Source organism: Triturus cristatus, chromosome 4_1 (genome assembly GCF_964204655.1).
Source record: "Triturus cristatus chromosome 4_1, aTriCri1.1, whole genome shotgun sequence".
Classification (NCBI taxonomy): domain Eukaryota; kingdom Metazoa; phylum Chordata; class Amphibia; order Caudata; family Salamandridae; genus Triturus; species Triturus cristatus.
In genome coordinates this window covers 226,770,745-226,790,966 of record NC_140585.1, presented here as the reverse complement: position 1 = coordinate 226,790,966, position 20,222 = coordinate 226,770,745, and the positions used below count along the sequence as shown (strand labels likewise).

Genomic DNA, 20,222 nt, shown 5'->3' with positions numbered 1-20,222 from the left:
CCTAAAACTCCAGTCATTCATCGGTGACCTGACCCCATGAAGGCCAAATGCGCCTTCTACGTCACTTCCCTGCTGTACACTTCTATACCTCATGATGATCGTGCGGTTTTGAGAAGTGTAATCTGCAATATGAGACCGGAGCCGGTATCCTGCGTCCATGTAAAACTGTCAACATTAAATCCACGGCATTTAGAACCAGCTCTGTATTTACTGAGAGCTTACAGCAGGGTACTGAAACTTATGAAAATGGGCTCTAACATTACTATACAGTAGGGATGGCCTACAAGCGTGAGCAGTAGCAGAGCGGCACCGACCCCCGGGACTGGGTGCATGGACACTGCTGCTGAGTCAGGATAGTACACACATGCCAGGGCAGGGTCGCTGCTGTGCTCCCCATATAGTATTGTGTGCATATAATGAATGCAGGGCCTAGGGCGGCTGCAGGAGGCCCCGTCTTTACTGGCAGGAGTCCTTAATTTGAGCTGGTGGTTTATGGTGCTGGGCACCGGCACTTAATTGTCAACACCGGTGCTTGTGACAGTCTGCCACAAGGTGACGCAGTTTAGCTAATTTAGTGATGACCACAACAACAGTTGATTATTTATTCAATATACATTAGAAATGACAATTACCTGCTGCCCAAGTCATTCTCATAGCTTTGGTGGCCTGTAACAGACTAACAGTCCATATTGTCACACTTTTAGGAGTGTGATTGTTAGCAGTGTTATTACTTTCACTGGCCAAATGTCAGGGGCAGTGTGTGCTGCAAGCTGCAGTGGCCTCTTCACGAGAGCCCTGGCACTTATGTTTTTCTTTGGGGACAAATTAAGCACTGACTGGCAGCAATATTTAAGAGTGCGCGCTAAGCTGAAAATGGTTCGATGTCCACCACGCCGAGGCCGCACATGCGCACAAGTAAGTGCATTCCACAAGTGCACTCCGCAGGGCCACCGTAGTCCTGGTGTATTCATGGTGGCGAGGCTGCAGTCCTCCCTGTCCCAGGTTATCCCATACAACGATTTCATTTTTGCAAAAAGGCCAGTGTAATGCATACTACGTTAACGAAGTCAGTAAACTTACTAGCGGCATAATAAAGGTAAATTGGAACTATGGGTCGCAAGCAGGGCACCAGGGATTGCAAGGAGTTGCCCAGAGGTCGCAATTGCGACCCCGGCAACCCCTAATTGATGTCCATGAACAAACTGTGAATGTGAAAATATGATAAAAACGCTTCAAAATGTTTTTTAAAAGTGTCTTTTTTTATACAGTATTGTTTCATCTGAGTGTATTAGATTATATCAGTGTGTTGAGTGGCGTTCATTAGAGGTGATAATTTCTAAACATGAATCTAGAAATATTCATGCCCCTCCCTCCACCACCCTGGCGACGATGTCACTAGAGAATCAACCAGCAAGTCAGTTGTATACTGACCTGTATTGTCAGTTGTATACGGCCTGTATTGTTGTTGCACATTGAGCAACATTAAAATCTATATGAAATGTATTAATAGACCACACATCCTGAACTGACGAATTTTAGAGTGATCTCAGATGTGATGATGAAGGAAAAGGAGGCAGAGTGAAATAAAATTCTTACTTAGGATCGACACAGTTATGTCAAACGGGAATGCTGGGATAGATCTGGGGTTTCCATGCGTGTTGTTCCCGCTCCAGCCTCCCATCTGACCGCCCTCCCCCGACCCCTTTTTTAATGGCAGCCGTCTGTGCCCGTCTGCGACCGGATCGCGACCAGCGCAAAGGACCCTGGTCTTCTGACCCTCTGTCGCTACGATCCTCAGAACCCTCCACGCACTCAGCCCCGGATGCAACAACAACTGCCAGCTCTCACCGCATAGCAACACCCAAGGCCCGATCTCCTGCCGATACTGCCGCCTCACCTTCACCCACCTCCGGACCCCAGCAGTAGCCTCCAGCCCACCGGACGTCAGTGAACACAAACCAATGAACTGCATCCTCCTCAATGTACGCTCCCTGCACAGACATGCCGTAGAAATCTGGGACGTCCTCAACACCCACACACCCAACGTCGCCTTCCTCACAGAGACCTGGACAAACGCCAGCCCTGCACCCGACATCGCAACTGCCATCCCCAACCGATACAAGATCCTGAGAAAAGACTAACCCAACGACCCAGGAGGAGACCTCGCCATTGTCAACAAAAGCTCCCTCCGACTGACAACCACCAACTCAGATGATGCCTTGCCCCACATGGAACACATCCACTTCCAGATCCAGCCCAACTCTAGAATGACGCTCCACGGAACACTCGCCTACAGACCGCCTGGACCCTGCACCCCTTTCACTGACGTAATCGCTGACCACATTGCACCTCATGCCCTCGCCTCTACAGACTACATTCTACTTGGAGACCTGAACTTCCACCTGGACAACCACAGCGATCCCAACACCACCGCCCTCCTGGAGAACCTCACCAATATAGGACTGAAGAAACTTGTCTCCACCCCCACTCACACAGAAGGACACACACACTCAACCCCATCTTTGCCGGTGGAAACAACATTTGCTTCAGCCACGCCACGGAACTGCTCTGGACCGACCACCAATGCATCCATTTCTCCTTTACGAAACCCATCGCACCCAAGCACACATGCTGCCTCCCATACAGAAGCTGGAACAAAGACTCTGAAGAACACCTCACCTCGGCCCACACCTGCACTCCACCCCCTACTACAACAGATGCCAGCATAGCGGCAGGCAACCTCCACCAATGGATTGCAAACTGCGCCAACACTCTCGCCCCCCTTCAGAACAACACAAGACTACAAAACAAGAAAGCCAACTGGTTCACCATGGAACTCTGAGAATCCACTCCTGCTGCCGACTGGAGAAGACATGGAGAAACAGCAGAACCCCGGAAGCACGCACTGCCTACAAAACAGCCATTACAGCACACCACCAACTCATCCAATCCACAAAGAAAACTTCATCCATGACAGAATCAATGCCAACATCCACAACTCCAAAGAACAATTTGCCATCATATAGGAATTCGCCAACCCAACAGCGAAACAACCAACGTCCCTCCCTCCCAAGACCTCTGCAACAAACTCGGCTCCTTCCTTCACCTTAAGATCAATACGCTTTACAACAACTTCCGACGATCAAGACCATGGCACTGCCTTAACTCTCACCCACAACAACGCTACCTAACAGACCCTTCTCACCTGGTCCCCTCTCACCACAGAAGACACCTTAAAGACAATGAAGAACATCCACTTCGAAACACCTTCTGACCCCTGCCTACCACACATCTTCCACAGGGCCGCCACTCCCATTGCACCCAAGCTACGTCAAACTATCAACTGCTCCCTTGACACAGCCACATTCCCCGACAACTGGAAGCATGCCGAAGTCAACCCCCTCCTAAGGAGGGCTCTGTAGACCCGACTGCCCTGAAGAATTTCAGGCCCATGTCACTGCTTCCTTTTGCCCCAAAGTCATCAAAAATGCCGTCAACACCCAGCTAGCATACTTCATAGAAACCAACAGCATTCTAGACACCTTTCAGTCCGGATTCCGCCGCAACCACAGCACCGAGACCGCCCTCCTCCCTGCCACCGACGACAGCCGTGACCTCCTCGACCAAGGCCACACGGCAGCCCTCATCCTCCTGGACCTGTCAGCAGACTTCGACATCGTCTCCCACCGCACACTAGCTATCAGACTCTGCGACGCCAGCATCCAGGGAAAAGCCTTAGACTGGATACGTTCTCTCCTATCAGGCAGAGCACAGAGAATAAGACTCCCGCCCTTCCTCTCAGAACCGACAGAGATCAGATATAGGGTACCCCAAGGATCCTCCCTCATCTCCACACTCTTCAACATCTACATGGCCCCCATCTCAACCATCGTAAGAAACCACAGCCTTAAGATCGTCTCCTACGCCGATGACACCCTCATCAAGGATCACAACATCACAAGGCACAACTTCCAAGAAGGGATGAAAGCCTTTGCGACCTGGATGAGCAACAGCTGCCTGAAGCTCAACTCTGAGAAAACAGAAGTCCTCATCGTCTGCTCCACCCCCTCCACATAGGACAACACCTGGTGGCCCCCTGCCCTCGGAAACCCACCCACCCCCACTGACCATGCATGCAACCTCAGCATCCTACTCGACTCTTCACTCACCATGAACTCCCGGATAAACACTGTATCCTCCACATGCTTCAACACCCTTTGCATATTTCGCAAGACTTTCAAGTGGATCCCCCGACTCCAGGAAAACCGTCACCCACACACTCATCACCAGCAGACTGAATAACGGCAATGCCCTCTGCACTGGAATCAACAAATACCTCGTCCACTAACTCCAGACTGTTCAGAACGCTGCAGCCAGACTTACAAAGCCCTCCACAATACCAGACCCCAATACCTGAATAACCGAATCTCCTTCCATGCCCTCAAAAGAAACCTCCACTCAGCTGACCTAGCCGACCTCGCCGTAGCCACTGTCCCTCGCTTCTACAGGACCAGGGCTGGTGTAAGATCCTTCTTCTACCTCACAGCCAAGACCTGAAATGAACTCCCCCTTCACCTCCGACAGAGCCCAACACTGCACCAATTCAGAAAGGAACTCAAGACCTGGCTCTTCGAATGACCCTAACGAAGCTGCTCACTCCCCCCCACACACCCCACTGCGCCTTGAGACCCTTGCGGGTGAGTATGCACTCTACAAATCCCTGATTGATTGACATTGTCCAGTTCAGCCACAAAATGGTTCTCTATTTCTCTCTCCCGTTTTACCTCAAAGTTTAGGGTTTTATGTTGAACTTGTTTGGGACATACATATACAAAAAGAACAATTGATGGACAGAATGCAGAACAATGTCATACATTCACCCCAGTACAGAGATCTGGGCCTAAATCCATCGTGTTTTTTGCTCACCATGCCATTCCAGTTTGAACCCAGCCATATGCAAATCAGTCTTGACCCTGCACCCAATGGGAACAGTCCAGCCCGAACTGCCAGGCCAGGTCCTCCCTGGAGTAGAAACAAGCACCCTAGGGCTTTCAGCCCTCATCAGCCATGATAGCTTGACTCCAGTGGCATGGAGAGCACGGTACCCATGTCTGGGCATACCTGTCCCACTCGGGGTGACAAATGCAAAAAGAACAATTGATGGACAGCATGCAGAACAATGTCATACATTCACACCAGTACAGAGATCTGGGCCTAAATCCATCGTTTTTTTGTTCACCATGCCATTCCAGTTTGGACCCAGCCATATGCAAATCAGTCTTGACCCAGCACCCAGTGGGAACAGTCCAGCCCGAACTGCCAGGCCAGGTCCTCCCTGGACTAGAAACAAGCATCCTAGGACCGGTTTCGGGCTTTCAGCCTTCATCAGCCAGGATAGCTTGACTCCAGTGGCATGGAGAGCACGTGATCCACGTCTGGGCATACCCTTCCCACTCGGGGTGACAAATGCAAAAAGAACAATTGATGGACAGAATGCAGAAAAATGTCATACATTCACCTCAGTACATGTTTTACATAAACAAAGATGTATTATCCACTGTGTTCCCATCTCCTTTACCTCTGACCCTGCGTCTGGAATGCTGCGAGAGAATGATGTAATGGAAAGGAATGTTGGTCTGTGCATCAAAATTGGAAGTTGGGGGAGCATTTCAGTTTGAGGAAGGAGCCCTGGCCAGATCTACCTGCTGTGACTGTAACCTAAGGGCCCAACTTGGAACAAAGAATTTGGGGCCAGAGGTACTATGCATTTAAACAGTTGCAAATACTCCAATTCGGTGTTTGCGAACATTTGAATGTTTTTTCTTATTAGTAATCCAATTTTAGGATTCTAAAACGCTTTTCAAGCTCCTTAAATTTGATTAAAAAAGGATACTATTTAGTACCTGAGAGAGGCGTTATCTGGGCATCCCTTCCAAATACTGAATATGGATCTAATGTCTGGCTGTTTTGCAGCCGAAATCCAGTTGCAACGCATAGATTATTTTATCACACCTCAAAAGAGGTTGTAATTCATTTACGAAAGGGAAAGGGCCCCCTGGGCATCCCTTCCGTTTTCTTAGTGTAAATAAAAAAGCTTTACCACTACCAACTCTTAAACAAACATAAAACATGTAACTTTTCTTTTTAAATACAGTCCTTTAGTAAAAAGGGCTGCATTTACAAAAAAACAAAAAACTTTCTTGAAAGGCAATCACAGATATTGAGGTCTGCTGACCCCAGTAGGCCACCATCCATGTGATGGCCCCTAATCATAGTGAGTCGCAATTTGCGACCTTCCTCATTACTATTTATGAGGTAGGTCAGATTGCGACCCACTATGATTTACATTTTTAGGAACCAAATTATTTGTCATTGACCGGTTCTTTAAAATCTTTACTGATTGCAAAAATACTTAACTCCTACCTGAGTGGGCTAGACTTTTCAGGAAGACCTGCCCTCCACCGACACCACAAGGTATGAGTGAGCCACAGACCAATACATCTACACAATGGATGCAGAGAGCTGGCTGCTTACAAGCAGACCACACACTGCTCGGCTGTAGTATTTTTCATTATCTCCTTTGGGGCGGGAGGGGAGTGGACAGCAGTTCAGTTGGCTGGTCATAAAGACCATGGAATGTGCTTTGAAAGTGCACACAGGGGAGAGCTGTTTGAAAAAATCAATACTATCTTTTGCGGGTAGGGGTCCCTACCGGCAAAGACCCCCCAACAAAAAAACAAAAAACAAAAAAAGTCTGGTAGATGCTTTATTAATGAACAGATAATGTAACGTTGGAGATACATAACCAGGATTGCTACAGAGTGATGACATCAGAGAGTGTTAATTGATGCACAAACACAAATGTAGTGTCTGCACGCCGAGGCGAAGCTCCAATCACAGAGGCGCTCTCCTGCTGCATCCTCTATGCTCAAGCTCTTTTGGCACAGTGCTGGTATTTCCATCGACGGTCCCTACAAAAAAATAAAATCAATTTTGTTATTTATGACCCATGCAGTACAGACCAATATAGTAAAACATACGAAACGGCATGTGTTAGGAGACATAACAGCTTGGACAAGCTGTCGTTCTCTAGGGAAGTTGTCTTTATGTTATCATTTCTGAATTAATTTAAAACAGAACTTTTAAAAGTTGTAGGGCATTATTGTGTACTGATTTCTAGCCATGGGAGTTATTATTGAATAGATGAAGGGATCAACGGGAAACAACCTTTACAACGCATTTCTTACTCGCTAATATTTACATTCGCATTCAGACCTCTTTATTGCTGGCACAGATGCATGCCATCACTTAGATGTCCTAGCTGCATGGCCACATTTGCAGTATCGTTCCGTATGAGGACTTCATGTTCAGATTTCCGCAATCGCTCAGTGACCATCAGTTCATGTGCACAACCATGCCTTCACTCACCAGAAATCAATGTCTGCTCAAACTTGCACCAGTGCTCAGAAATGTGGATCATTTGCCAGTGGCGGCTCCTCCGCAATGGTGGAGGAGCATCGCCCCACTGCTTTCAAGCAGTGCGAGAAGCAGAAACATAAAATTATATTTTTCATTTATTATCATTTTATGCTTCGTACTGACTTGGGGGCGGGTGGGTGGGCGGAGCTGCTCTATTCTCAGAGCAGGGCAGGGGAAGGGTGGTTTGCCCACTCCTAAGTGCGCACTAAGGCAGCCCAAACCAGTCATGCACACTTTCCGGGTTCTCCATGCAGGCTGCATTACAGCCTGCACCGAGAATATGCCCTGACCCCCATTTCCTGGTTGAGCGTCGAACCAGCACGCTCAAATCCAATCATAATTCTGCATTGCAGCATTGTGATTGATCAGTGGAGCCTGGGTGCCTACCAATCACAATGCTGCATTGCAGCGTTGTGATTGGTCAGTGGGGCTTGGCTATGCTTCCTGTTCCCCGAGGAGATCAGGAGCAGAGACGTGCAACCCTGCAGCAATGTAAGGTATTTTTTTTTAATTACGTGAACTCCCTCCCGCAATCTCAACCCCCCGCAACCCCCTGTGCTCGCCCCCCACCTACGAGCTGTGCTGGCCGCCACTGTCATTTGCCCATATTTGTTCGATCACTCATTCTTTTGGACTGCAAACTCAGATCTTCCGATCTGCACCATTACTCACTAATCTTTGTGTAGGTTCAGACTTGCCTCATTGGTCAGTAAACTTTGGTGCACGCTCATCTTTGCTCCATTTTGTGCCTTTCTATTTGTTACAATAAACGTGGTAGGTTTAGCAGGTGTATTATTTGGCTTTGGGCATGTTACCCAAACTTCAGATAGCCTGCTGAGCTCTGCATGAGAAGGAGGCAATTGCGTGCAAAACAGGTGCCACATCGAGCATATCCCTCACCGCGTTGCTGCCACAGAGAGGTCTAGACAGCCAGGCACAAAGGCCTTGGTGCCATAGTTGCTGAGTCTTTGTGTCATATTTACAAGCCCCCTATTGCCACAGGAAAGTTCCTTTTGGTGACATTCCTGTGGCAGCATTGGCTTTGCCTTATTTTCAAGGCAGCCTTGTAAATAAGGCCCCCTTTCACACTATACTTAGTGTGAACATGGACCACATTATTCAAATATCTTTGATAGACAAAATCAATATCAAATGTCTGATTATTCAGCTGATGGTCTTGGGGATTGTGACTATGCATAGGAATGCCTAGGATGGGGTAAGGAACCGGTTGAGGTCCCAGTAGATCAGAAAGATTCATATGTTGATGCAAATGTCTTGGGCTCTACTGATCAGTTTCTGGTTAATACAGGAGCTGCTCGTAGTGCTCTGTCTAAAAAATTGGTTCCTAGGGCTCCCCTGTCTGGCGCAATGATAACATCGATAGGATTCGATGGGACACCTACATCTAGCCCGCTGTTGCAGTCACTTGCATTTAGTCTTGTTAAATTCACTGCAGCATGTCCATTTTTGCTTTCCCCTAATACGCCGGACAACAGTGTGGGTAACGATATGCTTAAATATTTTCGTGCCACAATACGTTGTTCTCTAGAAGGTGTGCGTGTTATTTTAAATAACAACTATCCAATGGTTGAAAGGTCCTGTCTTATCAATGAGGATGCCGCTCTGGCGTCCTTACCTAGTGTGAAAGGAACACTGTCCTTGTTATCATGCCTTGCCTCTCATCATCACAAAGTCTCTCGGAAGAAGTTGCAATTTTGTAGACAGCAGGTTACCTATTTAGGTCACCTCCTGTCTATGGAGGAACGTGCACTCACACCAGATCGCATTCAGACCATTTTAGATACACCTGTGCCCCGTACTCAGAAGGACGTCCATGCATTGATTGGCCTTACTTCTTTCTGAAGGCAGTGAATCCCTAGCTTTTCATACATTATTTTCTCACTTCACATGGGACACAAATAGTGCATAGGGAATTAGTACATAATCTCCTTACTGCCTTGGCCTACTCTAAGACAGTAGCAATCGTAAAATGTAGTGCACACAAGAAAGTGACCGATAAAATAGGAGCAGGCAATACCTTTGCATATTACACAGCTCGGGAGACTGCAATGCAGCGAAGTACCACCTCCATGTATGTGGTAAAATCACAGGCTGAACATTGGCATGATGCCAGGCAAGAGCTCCTGGACATGAAACAATCTGCCTCTGTTGATGAATTAGAACAATGGTCCAAGGAGGGAGCATTGGATGATGAAGGAATAAAGAAATGACCAAATGGAAGTTACCCACAGCCTATTTACACCCTATGATTCACCTGGCACATGGGCCGGCACATGTTGGTGCATCCTCAAAAGCAAAACAACTTATGCAAGTTTGGGTTCATCCTGATATTGCCGGCACTGCTAAAAAGATAGTCCAGTCTTGTCTGGTCTGTCTCCAGTATAGTCCTAGAAAGTGAACACAAACTCCAACTTTTGAGGTCCTGCAAATGGACAATGGACCCCATTTCATTGGGCAAGGTGTTGAGTATTTCATGAAAGGGTTAGGAATTAAGCAGACATTTCATGCTGCTTTTCACCCACAATCAGCAGGGCTAGTGGAACGTTACAATTCTACCCTCAAATTTAGAGGGGTATGTATTGTGTTGTCATTGTTTGCTTTTTGAAAATCAATAATAAAAATTAAAAAACTCTACCCTCAAATTGAAGTTGGCCAAAATACAGGCTTCCACATCCTTGAAATGGCCTGATGCACTGCCCCTAGCATTGCTATCTATTAGATCGATACCACATACACGATCTGGCCTCACACCGTATGAGGTGGTTTTTGGAAGACCAATGAATATATGGGGGATTCCGAAACCACGCCCTATACATGAAGAGACACTTCGTTGCTGAAAAAGACTGTTTGAACCACTGTCCTGGGTGGTTAAAGACTGACTACAAAGGGAGGTAGCCTATTAGTGACTACTCGTCTCAACATTAGTGAAGAAACCAACGCCTGCCCAGGACCTTAGGGCATCATCTATTTTGTTATTTGCCGATGAAAATGAGCTCGCCTAAGAAGGAGATCGCTGCGACAATGTGCAACGGCTGTACAATCTGGATTCTTGGTCTAACTTTGACTGTTGCCATCATCGCTACTGTAATGTGGGTAGTGGAGGAAGTAATGCCTGGAGCCTCCTTACCTAACATTACTGTTACATCACTTGCTACAAAAAAGCACCATCATTTTGATTTGCCGCAACATGAACAGGGAGACCGGAAAAATTTGAGAAACAATTAATTTCTTCAAATGTTGCATCAGACACACCAGCTAAGCAATGATACTAACTGTTGGATGTGTGGTAAGATTCCTCCTCATCAGAACAGAAAAGGAATCCTATTATCACCGCTGCCATTCTCTAACAATGGCTCATGCCCAGCTTGGTTCAAACTTCTACATGCCTCTAATGAACAAAGTCTGTTACCCCAACAAAGATGGGGACCTACAAGCAAAAGGGGCTGCTTTAGAGATGGAAGAATATAGTAAAAGAAGTGCAGCAACAAACTATGTGTATTCAAATTCTAGGTTGGGTAAAGGAAATGGACCTCTTGTTATCTCTGTTGCCATGACCACTGGCCCCCTTTTTGTGCAAAGTACAGGCGATGTGCCAGTGGGCCACAGAAACTGCACTGCAGTGTTGCAGATGTCTTCGAGAGGCCGAAGCCGCTTCCTTGCATTTTGTCATGATTTTTTTTGTGTGGAACTAAGGCATACTATTTCCTACCTCCAGGCTGCTCTGGTACCTGTTACATAGTCTTCCTTCTACCACCTGTGTTTTTAGCTCCCAGAGCTTACCATCAAGATTTGCAATTGTTCAATCACTATGCTGGTAGTAGGGGAAAACGTGCAATAGACATCTCTGTAGACGACCAGACAAATGTTTTGTTCCCTCTGTATTTCCACTTGTACTACTTGTCTACCATTTAAAACAAATGTCCAAAATGTAAATGCCCGTTTAGCAGTAGATAATGAAGTCAGCAACATAATGTTAATTGATATGTATAACATTTATCGTACCCCTTTAGAAGCATAAATAAATGTCTTAGCTTATGCTAAAAGGGCCGTATGTGGAAAACGTGTAATAATTTCTGTTAGCATAAGCTGAAGCCATCTTGTCTGTGGCATCCAATTTGTTAGCTATGTAATTCTTCTGTCTTCACTGCTGCTTGCCCTTCTATTCTGATTGAGTCATCAACTTTAGTTAACTTCATCTGTATTGGGCCAAACCAATGTCTGTGCTGAGCAAAGGCATGTGGCTGCTGAAATGCACCGGGTAAAAGATGTAATTGTCAGATATTTTATGCTGCTGTAAGCAGTTCTGTCCCCCCTCCCACTTTGCTGACTAAGTGATTACTTAACTGCCCATGTCTGGCTATAACTATTCCTGTGTATGCTTGTACCTTCTATTTGTAATTACATGCTTACCAGTGTAGAAAACACAGTATATGAGCACCATGGTCTGTGTATTCAAGCCTCAACCTCCTGGAACACTTGAGGGTGTTGTATGGACGTGGTCTCACTCATGAGTGAATAAACTTGTTATTTAGAATTCCAGCTTCAGTGCCAATCTCTTCTTTGTTGGTTTAAGGACCCGTGGACAGAGAAGGGTGAACCCTGCACCGGTGTGCCCCTGAAAAGGCACATTTCCACATGTATGCGCTTTCTAGAGTGCAGCACACATGCAAAGTTGGAAAAATGGGCACAGTTACGCTCAGTGGCATAACAAAAAATTATGCCCCTCCCCCCACCATAGAATGCGGTGAGGGGCTCCCGAGTTTCACATATTTCATAGATATTCTTTGGTTTTGGGCTGAATTGGGGGTCCACTGCACTACAGGTGCTGCGAAGGTCTTTGTTATGCCTGTGGTTCTACCTGCCTTGAGAAGGTATATGTTTTTGGTGCATATCTTTATCTGCCAATGTTAGCAGATAGGGATTTGTGTCCAAACCCATTAGTATTTGTATGGGAAAGCCCACTGGATGGAGAGTAGCCCATAGGGGCTACTTTGTGTTTACTATGACTAACTTCCCAAGGCCAATCCTGATTTGCCTTTTTGCCTTTTCAAACAGGAGGGGGTGGGAACACTCTGCCGCACATCCCAGCGTTCAATCTGCCCCAATGCATCATGGTAAATGCAGTGCATGATAACACTTACTTCAGTAGTAGCCTTTCATTTTTCACCATTCTTGGTGCAGCCTGTGCTGAGTGACTCTAGACCTGTGTTTCTGGATTCCTTCCTTCCTCAGTAGGGGGTAGTGGGGGTGCTGGACATGGTTCCCCAATCCTTTTCAGGTCTCTGTACCACTTACTGGGTGCAGGTGCATCAACACACGCTCGTCAGCTCAGTAGTTCTAGGAAGCCAATTTCAAACGGGGGTGGAAGCACTCTGCCTCACATCCCAGCACTCAATTTGCCCCAATGCATCATGGGAAATGCAGTGAAAGATAACACTTACTTCAGTAGTAGTATTCACCCTTGTTGGTGCAGCCTGTGCTGCGTAATTCTAGAAACGTGTTTTCAGATGAATTCCTTCATCAGGAAAGGGTAGTGGGGGAGCTGGGAATGTTGCCAAAGTCACTAACTGGGCATAGGTGCACCAACACAAGATTGTCAGTGCAAAGTGGGGCATCAAATTGTTGACATGGACCACCCTGTGGGTGTGCCTTAGAGTACAAAGGTCTACCTGGTAGTTGGCCTCACTCATCTTCTCCAGTGCAGTGTAAGTTGCGGTCCATTTGTCCAGGCTCCACAACCCACACTTTTTGACATGTCTAGTATTCCACCAGGTTATGTTGTGCTCATACCAGTGCTTGATGAGCCCCTGGCTGGCTGTTTCTGTTAGCACTCTTTATGTGCTTAGCAATGCAAGCCCAGCACATAGTCTGCAATGTCCTGTATGAGTTCCTTGAGAAGTTTCTCCCACCCTTCTCTGACAAAACGTAAGGCTCCTCTTGTAGGGTGCCCATGCAAAAGCTCAAAGGGGCTGAAGCCCACCCCTTATTGTAGTACCTCCCTATAGGGAAATAAAAGTAATTGGAGTAGGACATTCCACTTCCCCCAGGTTTCTCAGATCATTCCTTTTAATTAGAGTTGGATGTAACTCGCACAATTCCGTGTAGCGTAATTAAGAATAGTGAATTCTGCAAGATTACTTGGAATTAGGCAGTCAGATCCAGCTCAATGTTACCTTGAATTTTAAAAGATACAAAAATTAGACTAAAAAATAATTTTGAAAAATCAAATATGACCCGATTGATTGCCTGGTGAATATAGAAGATCAAAAATCAATGTTTGCTTTTTGTTCAAAATAGGAATTTTTAATTTCCACCCTAATAGCTGAGCGTTACTGTTAAACAAAGGTCCTGACTCCCACCACTGAATTTCAATGTAAGAAAGTGGATTATTAATTAAAGTAGATTGCAGTACACCACAAGTAATATTGGCATTATCCTTGTTAGGTTCAGTAAAGGTTTCAGTAATTTAAACCTGAGCTCTACCCTTAGTAGCTATGTTACAGAGCAGACAGGCTTAGCTTAAAAAGGAGTATAAACCATTTGTATGAAACCCACCTCTCTATATAGTGCACCACAGGGGGTACACTATGCAGAGTGGTCAAGGAGACCCTTATTGGTTTTCAGATGCAAAATTAGATAATACTGTCTAACACTCTATTTTTGTGGTAGTGTGAGTGAGCAGTAAGGCTTATCACATGGTAGTGCAGGGGTCTCCAACCTTGTCTGTAATAAGAGCTACTTATGTTCAATTGAACTCATCAAGAGCTACTAATGTTGTTAGTGTTGTAATACTGACTACTTCAGACAAGATTACTACCAGTACTCACCTCAGTGCATCAGACATAGTTGCAAACAGTAATGCATAAAAGGCTTTGTCAATATGGAATGCCACAACATGGGTAGTATATAATAACCATAGCTGTTATGACTAGCACCAAGGTAATAACATTGGGAAAAGGTCTTCCCAAACCCACAATATTATTTATCACTCAAATATCAAATTTAAATATATTTTGGAAATTTAGCTATTTTTCTCCAAATATCAGCTTATAAGTTCTGAAAATAAGAAATATTTTGTCTGAACTATACACTCAAAATTTTAGTATACATATATTACTTCAAGCAAGTAAAGCTTCTAATTTAGTAGTCTGGGTTGCACAAAGGAGAGCTACTTACAGATACCTGGAGAGCTACCAGTAGCTCACGAGATACTCATTGGAGAAGCCTGGGGTAGTGCTAAGCATCTGTTGCACTACCTAAGGCAATAAATGATACACCGGCTCAATTAATGAAGTCAAGAACGAATTAGAAAAATAGTACTGATTTTTATTTAAATATTTAGAACTTCAGGTGCAAGGTAAATACTTTTCGCTATAAGGAAAATCACAGTAAATGCAATATTCACAGTTGTGCCCATGTATGCACAATACATTCCCTACGGGGGGTAAAAGGCAATCGGAAAATCAAAGCAATACAGTGATTTTTGTGGTTCACCTTTTGGAATGGGAAGGTTCGAGGGCCAAGTTCCAAAGTTCCGGGCAGGCTGGGTGCAGTGAGGATGTGTAGTTGGGCAATGGCGCACAAAGAGACACCTCGAGGTCAAAGGCTGACACCTTGGAGTGATGATTCTGGAGCTGCTGGGCCACTGCTGAGGTGGGTCTCCAGACCCCTGATGTCCCTCATTGTGTGCTGGCTCCCTGTAAATTTGGAGTCTGCCTCAACTCGGTTTCGTAGGTTTTTACAGTAGGGAGTCCAGTACCCCGGGTATTTGTGTCTTTCAGCTCCGGTGGGTCCCGGGGACTAAAGACTTACGGGCCTATTAGGTTGGTGGGCAGACCTGAGTCCGCCTGCCATCCTCGCGGTGTTGGGACCGGCCGCCAGACATGCGGCGGTCCTGCACCGCGAATTATGATGCGACTGCCACCCTGGCGGTCGCATTCCGCATTTTAACATTTTAACATTGGGGCGGGTGCTGATTGCACCCACCGCAATGTCAAAACCACATGCCTGGCATTTCCCTGCATCACGTGGTAGGCACTGCAGGGGGTACCATGGGTACCCCCCAAGTGCACCCCTACCCCCACCCCCTCACCCTCCCAGGGGCCCGCAACGGGTCCCCAAAGCCAATCCCTGCCAGCCCTTTCATGGCGGCATCGCCGCCATGGAAGGGCCAGTATTCCACCCACATCATAATATGGCTGGCGGTGCCTGCTAGGCACCGCCACCATATTACTGTCCCAGCAGAGCCGGCAATCGGAACAATTGCAAACAGGCTAAAAAGCGGCAGACAAACAATGCGTCCACCGCGATACCCCCTGCCATCATAATATGGAGGGGGGTATTTCTCATTACGATGGTGTAACGGTCGCCACCGCCGGCTCGGCGGATGCGATCGTTACGCCATCGTAATGAGCTCCTTAGTGCAGAGGCCGATCTGACCCTCCAGTGTACCTTCGTCTGGCACTCAGAAACATTGGTCCATCTGGGGAGCTGGACATCACTGGACCGGACTTTGCTGTTTTTGGGACCAGAGGTTGCAGGGAGATAGCTCCGCTATCTCAAGGGAGTTCCTCGGAGATTTGCAAAGTGCTGATGACCCACCAGGATTTGTGGAGGCCACACAACGACAAGACAAATTGGAGGATGGTGATTGTCGAGTTCTGTGGAGGCAGGCAGGAGTTTGCACCCAAAGGCCACCACGAGGTCTGGAGTTCTCAGACTAACAGTGTTTCTTAGTTCGTCTTCTTCTTGTGTCAGTGGATACTAGTTTCAGGGTCTGGGGATGCCACCTAAATACTACATTTTGTGGCGTTTACAAAGGAGTGACATATGTGGCTAATGGGCCCCTTATGTGGGGTGTCTGCTCCCTCTATTATATCCACCTTCTGTGGGAGGGGTACGTAATCCTAGCCCTGATTGGAGAAGTCCCACCATCTTCAAGATGGTGGGCACTGAAAAATGCACGTCACCTCGCCTCCAGCACATGAGAGGTGGAGTTGGCAGAGGAGGGTACACCTCCTACTCTTTCTTCGTTTTACCGCCTGGCTTCCCGCCAAAAGAAGGGGTGAGGATAGGAGTGAGGCTGGGGTCGTGTTTCAAATGTGGCAAGGCATTTGAAACACGTCAGACCTCTGTCTCGGGGTGACAGGCTGTGATAGGCCAGCCAGTGACCACTCTAAGGATTAGTAGGTTTCAGGGGACCCCTCTAAGGGGACCTCTGTGTGCAAGTATCAGTAAATCTGACACTGGAATCAGTGCAGGTTTATTAAGACGAGATGTTTGGTACCAAACATCCCATAACACAGTGAAGCTATCATGAAGATGGGGAACCCATAATGACATGTGTCCAGCCCATGTACTCTCTTTGGCTTCCCTGTTCACTTACAACATCCAAGAATCAACATGAATCTTGCAGGGGCATATCTGCTCATGCAGATATGTCCCCACAGGAGATATATTGCACCCTGCCTTAGGACTATAAGGCCTGTTATAGGGGTGTGTTAGGAATGGGGGTCTCTAGTTGGCAGTGGTAGGTACCTTAGTCCAAATAGGGACCCTTGCTTCTAGTCAGGGTAAGGGGCATACACACTTTAGATACCCCCCTGCTCACGGCCTGGGTTGGCGAGCAGACAAACGTATCCCAAAGGCAATGTGTAAAGTATTTCTACTCAAAACAAAACACACAGTAATACAGTGATCAGACCACAAATGGACACCACACCAGTTTAGAAAAATAAAGTATCTTTATCTAAACTTAACAAGACCAAACGACAAAAACCCAACATAAATGTAAATGTCTTGTAAAATGCACTGCTGCCCTGAGGCGTCGTGGCGCTGTAGACCGCTGGGGAACCCGTCCTGGCTATCCCTGTGAGATGGTCCCTCCAGGGTATCTCCAAGGTGAAACCAGGCATCCCCGGCGAATGTGGGGGGCCATTGTGGAGATGAGGCAAGCTAATGCCCAGAGTTGCCAAGTGTGATCCCTGGTTAGAGTAGGCACCGAAGCGAGAATTATCAAGTCTGCTGGCCCTGGTCCACAACCCTGCCGCGTCGGGAATTGAACCCTGGTCCCGGGCCGTCCTCTGCTTCCAGGTCTGCTGCCTCTAACCAGTGAGCCACACCGCTCCACATACATAACATACAGTTAATAAGATATGACTTTAGTAGAGTTATTGCAAAATAAAGCTTGTAGAAAACAAATAGCTCCACCTGGGGCTATTGCAACGCCGTGACAATAATAAATCTAAATACGTCAACGACTGCAAGGAGCGTGGCGTCGGCCACGGAGTCACACAGATCCCCAAACAAACAGTACCTTGGAAACGATGTCTATGATGGTGCACAGCTTTGTGGAGGTGAGGCGTCGGTGCCAAGGTCAAGGCCGGCTCTCTGGCTGCCACGGGGGAGGCGAGGGATCATGTCCGCAAGGAGGCGACTTGTTGTGTCCAGGACAGGGGAAGACTGTTGCGTCGGCAGTGAGGCATCGGTTCCGGTGAGGATGCGAAGTTAGCGTGGTCATGGAGTCACTCTCGCCGGTTATCGGAGCTGTGATAACAGAATGCAGGCGCTAGTGTCAGGCACGGCCGATAACTGGAGGCGTTGAAGGGCGTCGGAGACGCAATGCAGACCAAGCGTGCGTCGTTCACTTCACGAGCAGTGCCCCGGGTCTCTGTGCAAGTCACGGCATCACTGACGGTGTCAGAAACAGGTTTTCTTGCTTCTCTTAGGTTTCTTTCATCTCCCAACAGCAGGAACAACCTCCTAAGGCCCACAACTGGAATAGGCACCTCCTGACAGGTCAGAACTCTCAGCAAGAGGGTTCAGGGGAGCTGGGGGTCAAGTCTTTGTGTCCCTGAGACTTCAGAAAAGGAGGCCAGCACACACAGGCCCTTGGAGACCTTCCTCAAGCAGGGGACACAGCACACAGCAAAGTCCTTGTCCTTCCCTTGGCAGAATCAGCCACTGCAGGTCAACCCCAGACAGCACACAGCAAAGGGGCAGAATTTCTCCTTCAGTTTCTCCAGCTCTTCTACTTTGCAAAGGTTCCTCTTGAATTCCAGAAACTATCTAATGCGTATACCCCAAAATGTCTTTGTTCTCTTTGTGCAAAAAAGTCTCTGAGCCCAGTCCAAACTAGTTCTGTCCTCACTGGTGCAGTATTACCGCAGGGGGTGGAGACAGCATTGTGCAAGGGAGACAGGCCCTATTCAGGTGCAAAGAAATCTCCTCCCACTACTATAAATTCAGTCAAGGTCTATTCAGCTCAGCTCTGAGATATCAAGGAAGGGCCACAAACACCACAACCTCCCCCGTGGCTGTCTGAGAGAATGCACATCTCTACCCTCTGTCATTCCAAATCAGACAGTAAAACAGTAAATACACAAACAGGCAGTGGCACACAGAATATTTAAACAAGAAAATACCTACTTTCTAAAAGTGGCATATTCAAACATACAATTAAAAACCATCTTTACTAAACGATGCGTTATTAAATTCTGACTTCAGAGAGCCTAAACTTTCTTTCTCCATCTTGTCTCTAAGGGAAGTTATACTTGTAAGATGTTACAAAGCATTTCCCATTCTATCCTATGGGGCAAAATAGCCTTTCAGTAGAGAAAAATGAAATTGGCAGTATTTCACTATCAGGACATGTCACACACACCATTATATGTCCTGCCTTTCACATACACTGCACCCTGACCATGGGGGTACCTTGGGCCTACCATAGGGGTGTCGTACATGTAAGAAAATAGAAGGTTAGAGCCTGGCAAGTGGGTGCAATGGCAGGTCTGAGACATCTTTTCAGGGCTACTTATGTGGGTGGCACAATCAGTACTGCAGGCCACGAGTGGCATTTGATTTACAGGCCCTGGCACACTCAGTGCACTTTACTAGGGGCTTACCAGTAAATCAAATATGCCAATCATGGATAACCAATCATAATAACAATTTATACAGAGAGTATATGCACTCTAGCACTGATCAGCAGTGGTAAAGTGCCCAGTGTCTTATAGCCAACAAACTCAGGTCAGGAAAAAGAGGAGGAAGAAGCAAAAGGTTTGGGGATAACCCTGCAAAAAGGGCTAAGTCCAACAGGGTGTCTTACCAATATCATGTTGACTCTTTGGTTTTATGTGCACCAAGGCATGAAGTCTGCAATGGCAGTGTGCATGGCCTTGGTGAGGGGGCCCAAGGGTGGCACAAATTGTGCTGCTACCTTTGGGGTTCCTCTTCAGGGTCAATGCCCTAGGTACCAGGGGTACCATTTACAAGGGATTTACAAAGGCCACTGAAGTTGTGCTAAGTGAGAAACATATGGGACAGTTTAGGGAAAGAGCTCTGGCACAGGGGACCTGGTTGGCAGAGACCCTGTGCACTTCCAGTCAAAGTTACATCATTTTCCAGGCAAAAGGTGGAGGCTAACCATGTCCAAAAGAAGCACTTCCCTACAACATTTAGAAGTACAAAAGCAGATAAAAAGTTGAACACACAACAAAATAAAAAATCACACTCTAATTTAGAAAAGTAGAGAATGTTTTAATGAACAAAGTAAGACCAAAATAAAAACAATCTAAAAGGAGGAAATTTAGATACCGGAGATACAAGTTTTAAAACTTTGAATTAAATATTAGCATCAAAACACCATTCAGCACCAACCACGGGCAACTGATCATGATAGACTGGGGCAAAGCCTAGATTAAGGCCGACCATGACCGATCACC

General features: G+C 46.8%; 1 protein-coding gene across 1 annotated transcript in view; it reads right to left on the bottom strand.

Moving 5' to 3' along the window:
- Positions 1 to 6,753: 6,753 nt before the first annotated feature.
- The window catches only part of LOC146854150 (hemagglutinin/amebocyte aggregation factor-like), a 112,385-nt gene continuing 98,916 nt past the window's right edge, over positions 6,754 to 20,222 (bottom strand). The window contains exon 6 of the mRNA XM_085651024.1: positions 6,754 to 6,971. Coding sequence (XP_085507150.1) covers positions 6,929 to 6,971 — 43 coding nt within the window. The 3' untranslated portion in view covers positions 6,754 to 6,928. The remainder of the gene's footprint in view (positions 6,972 to 20,222) is intronic.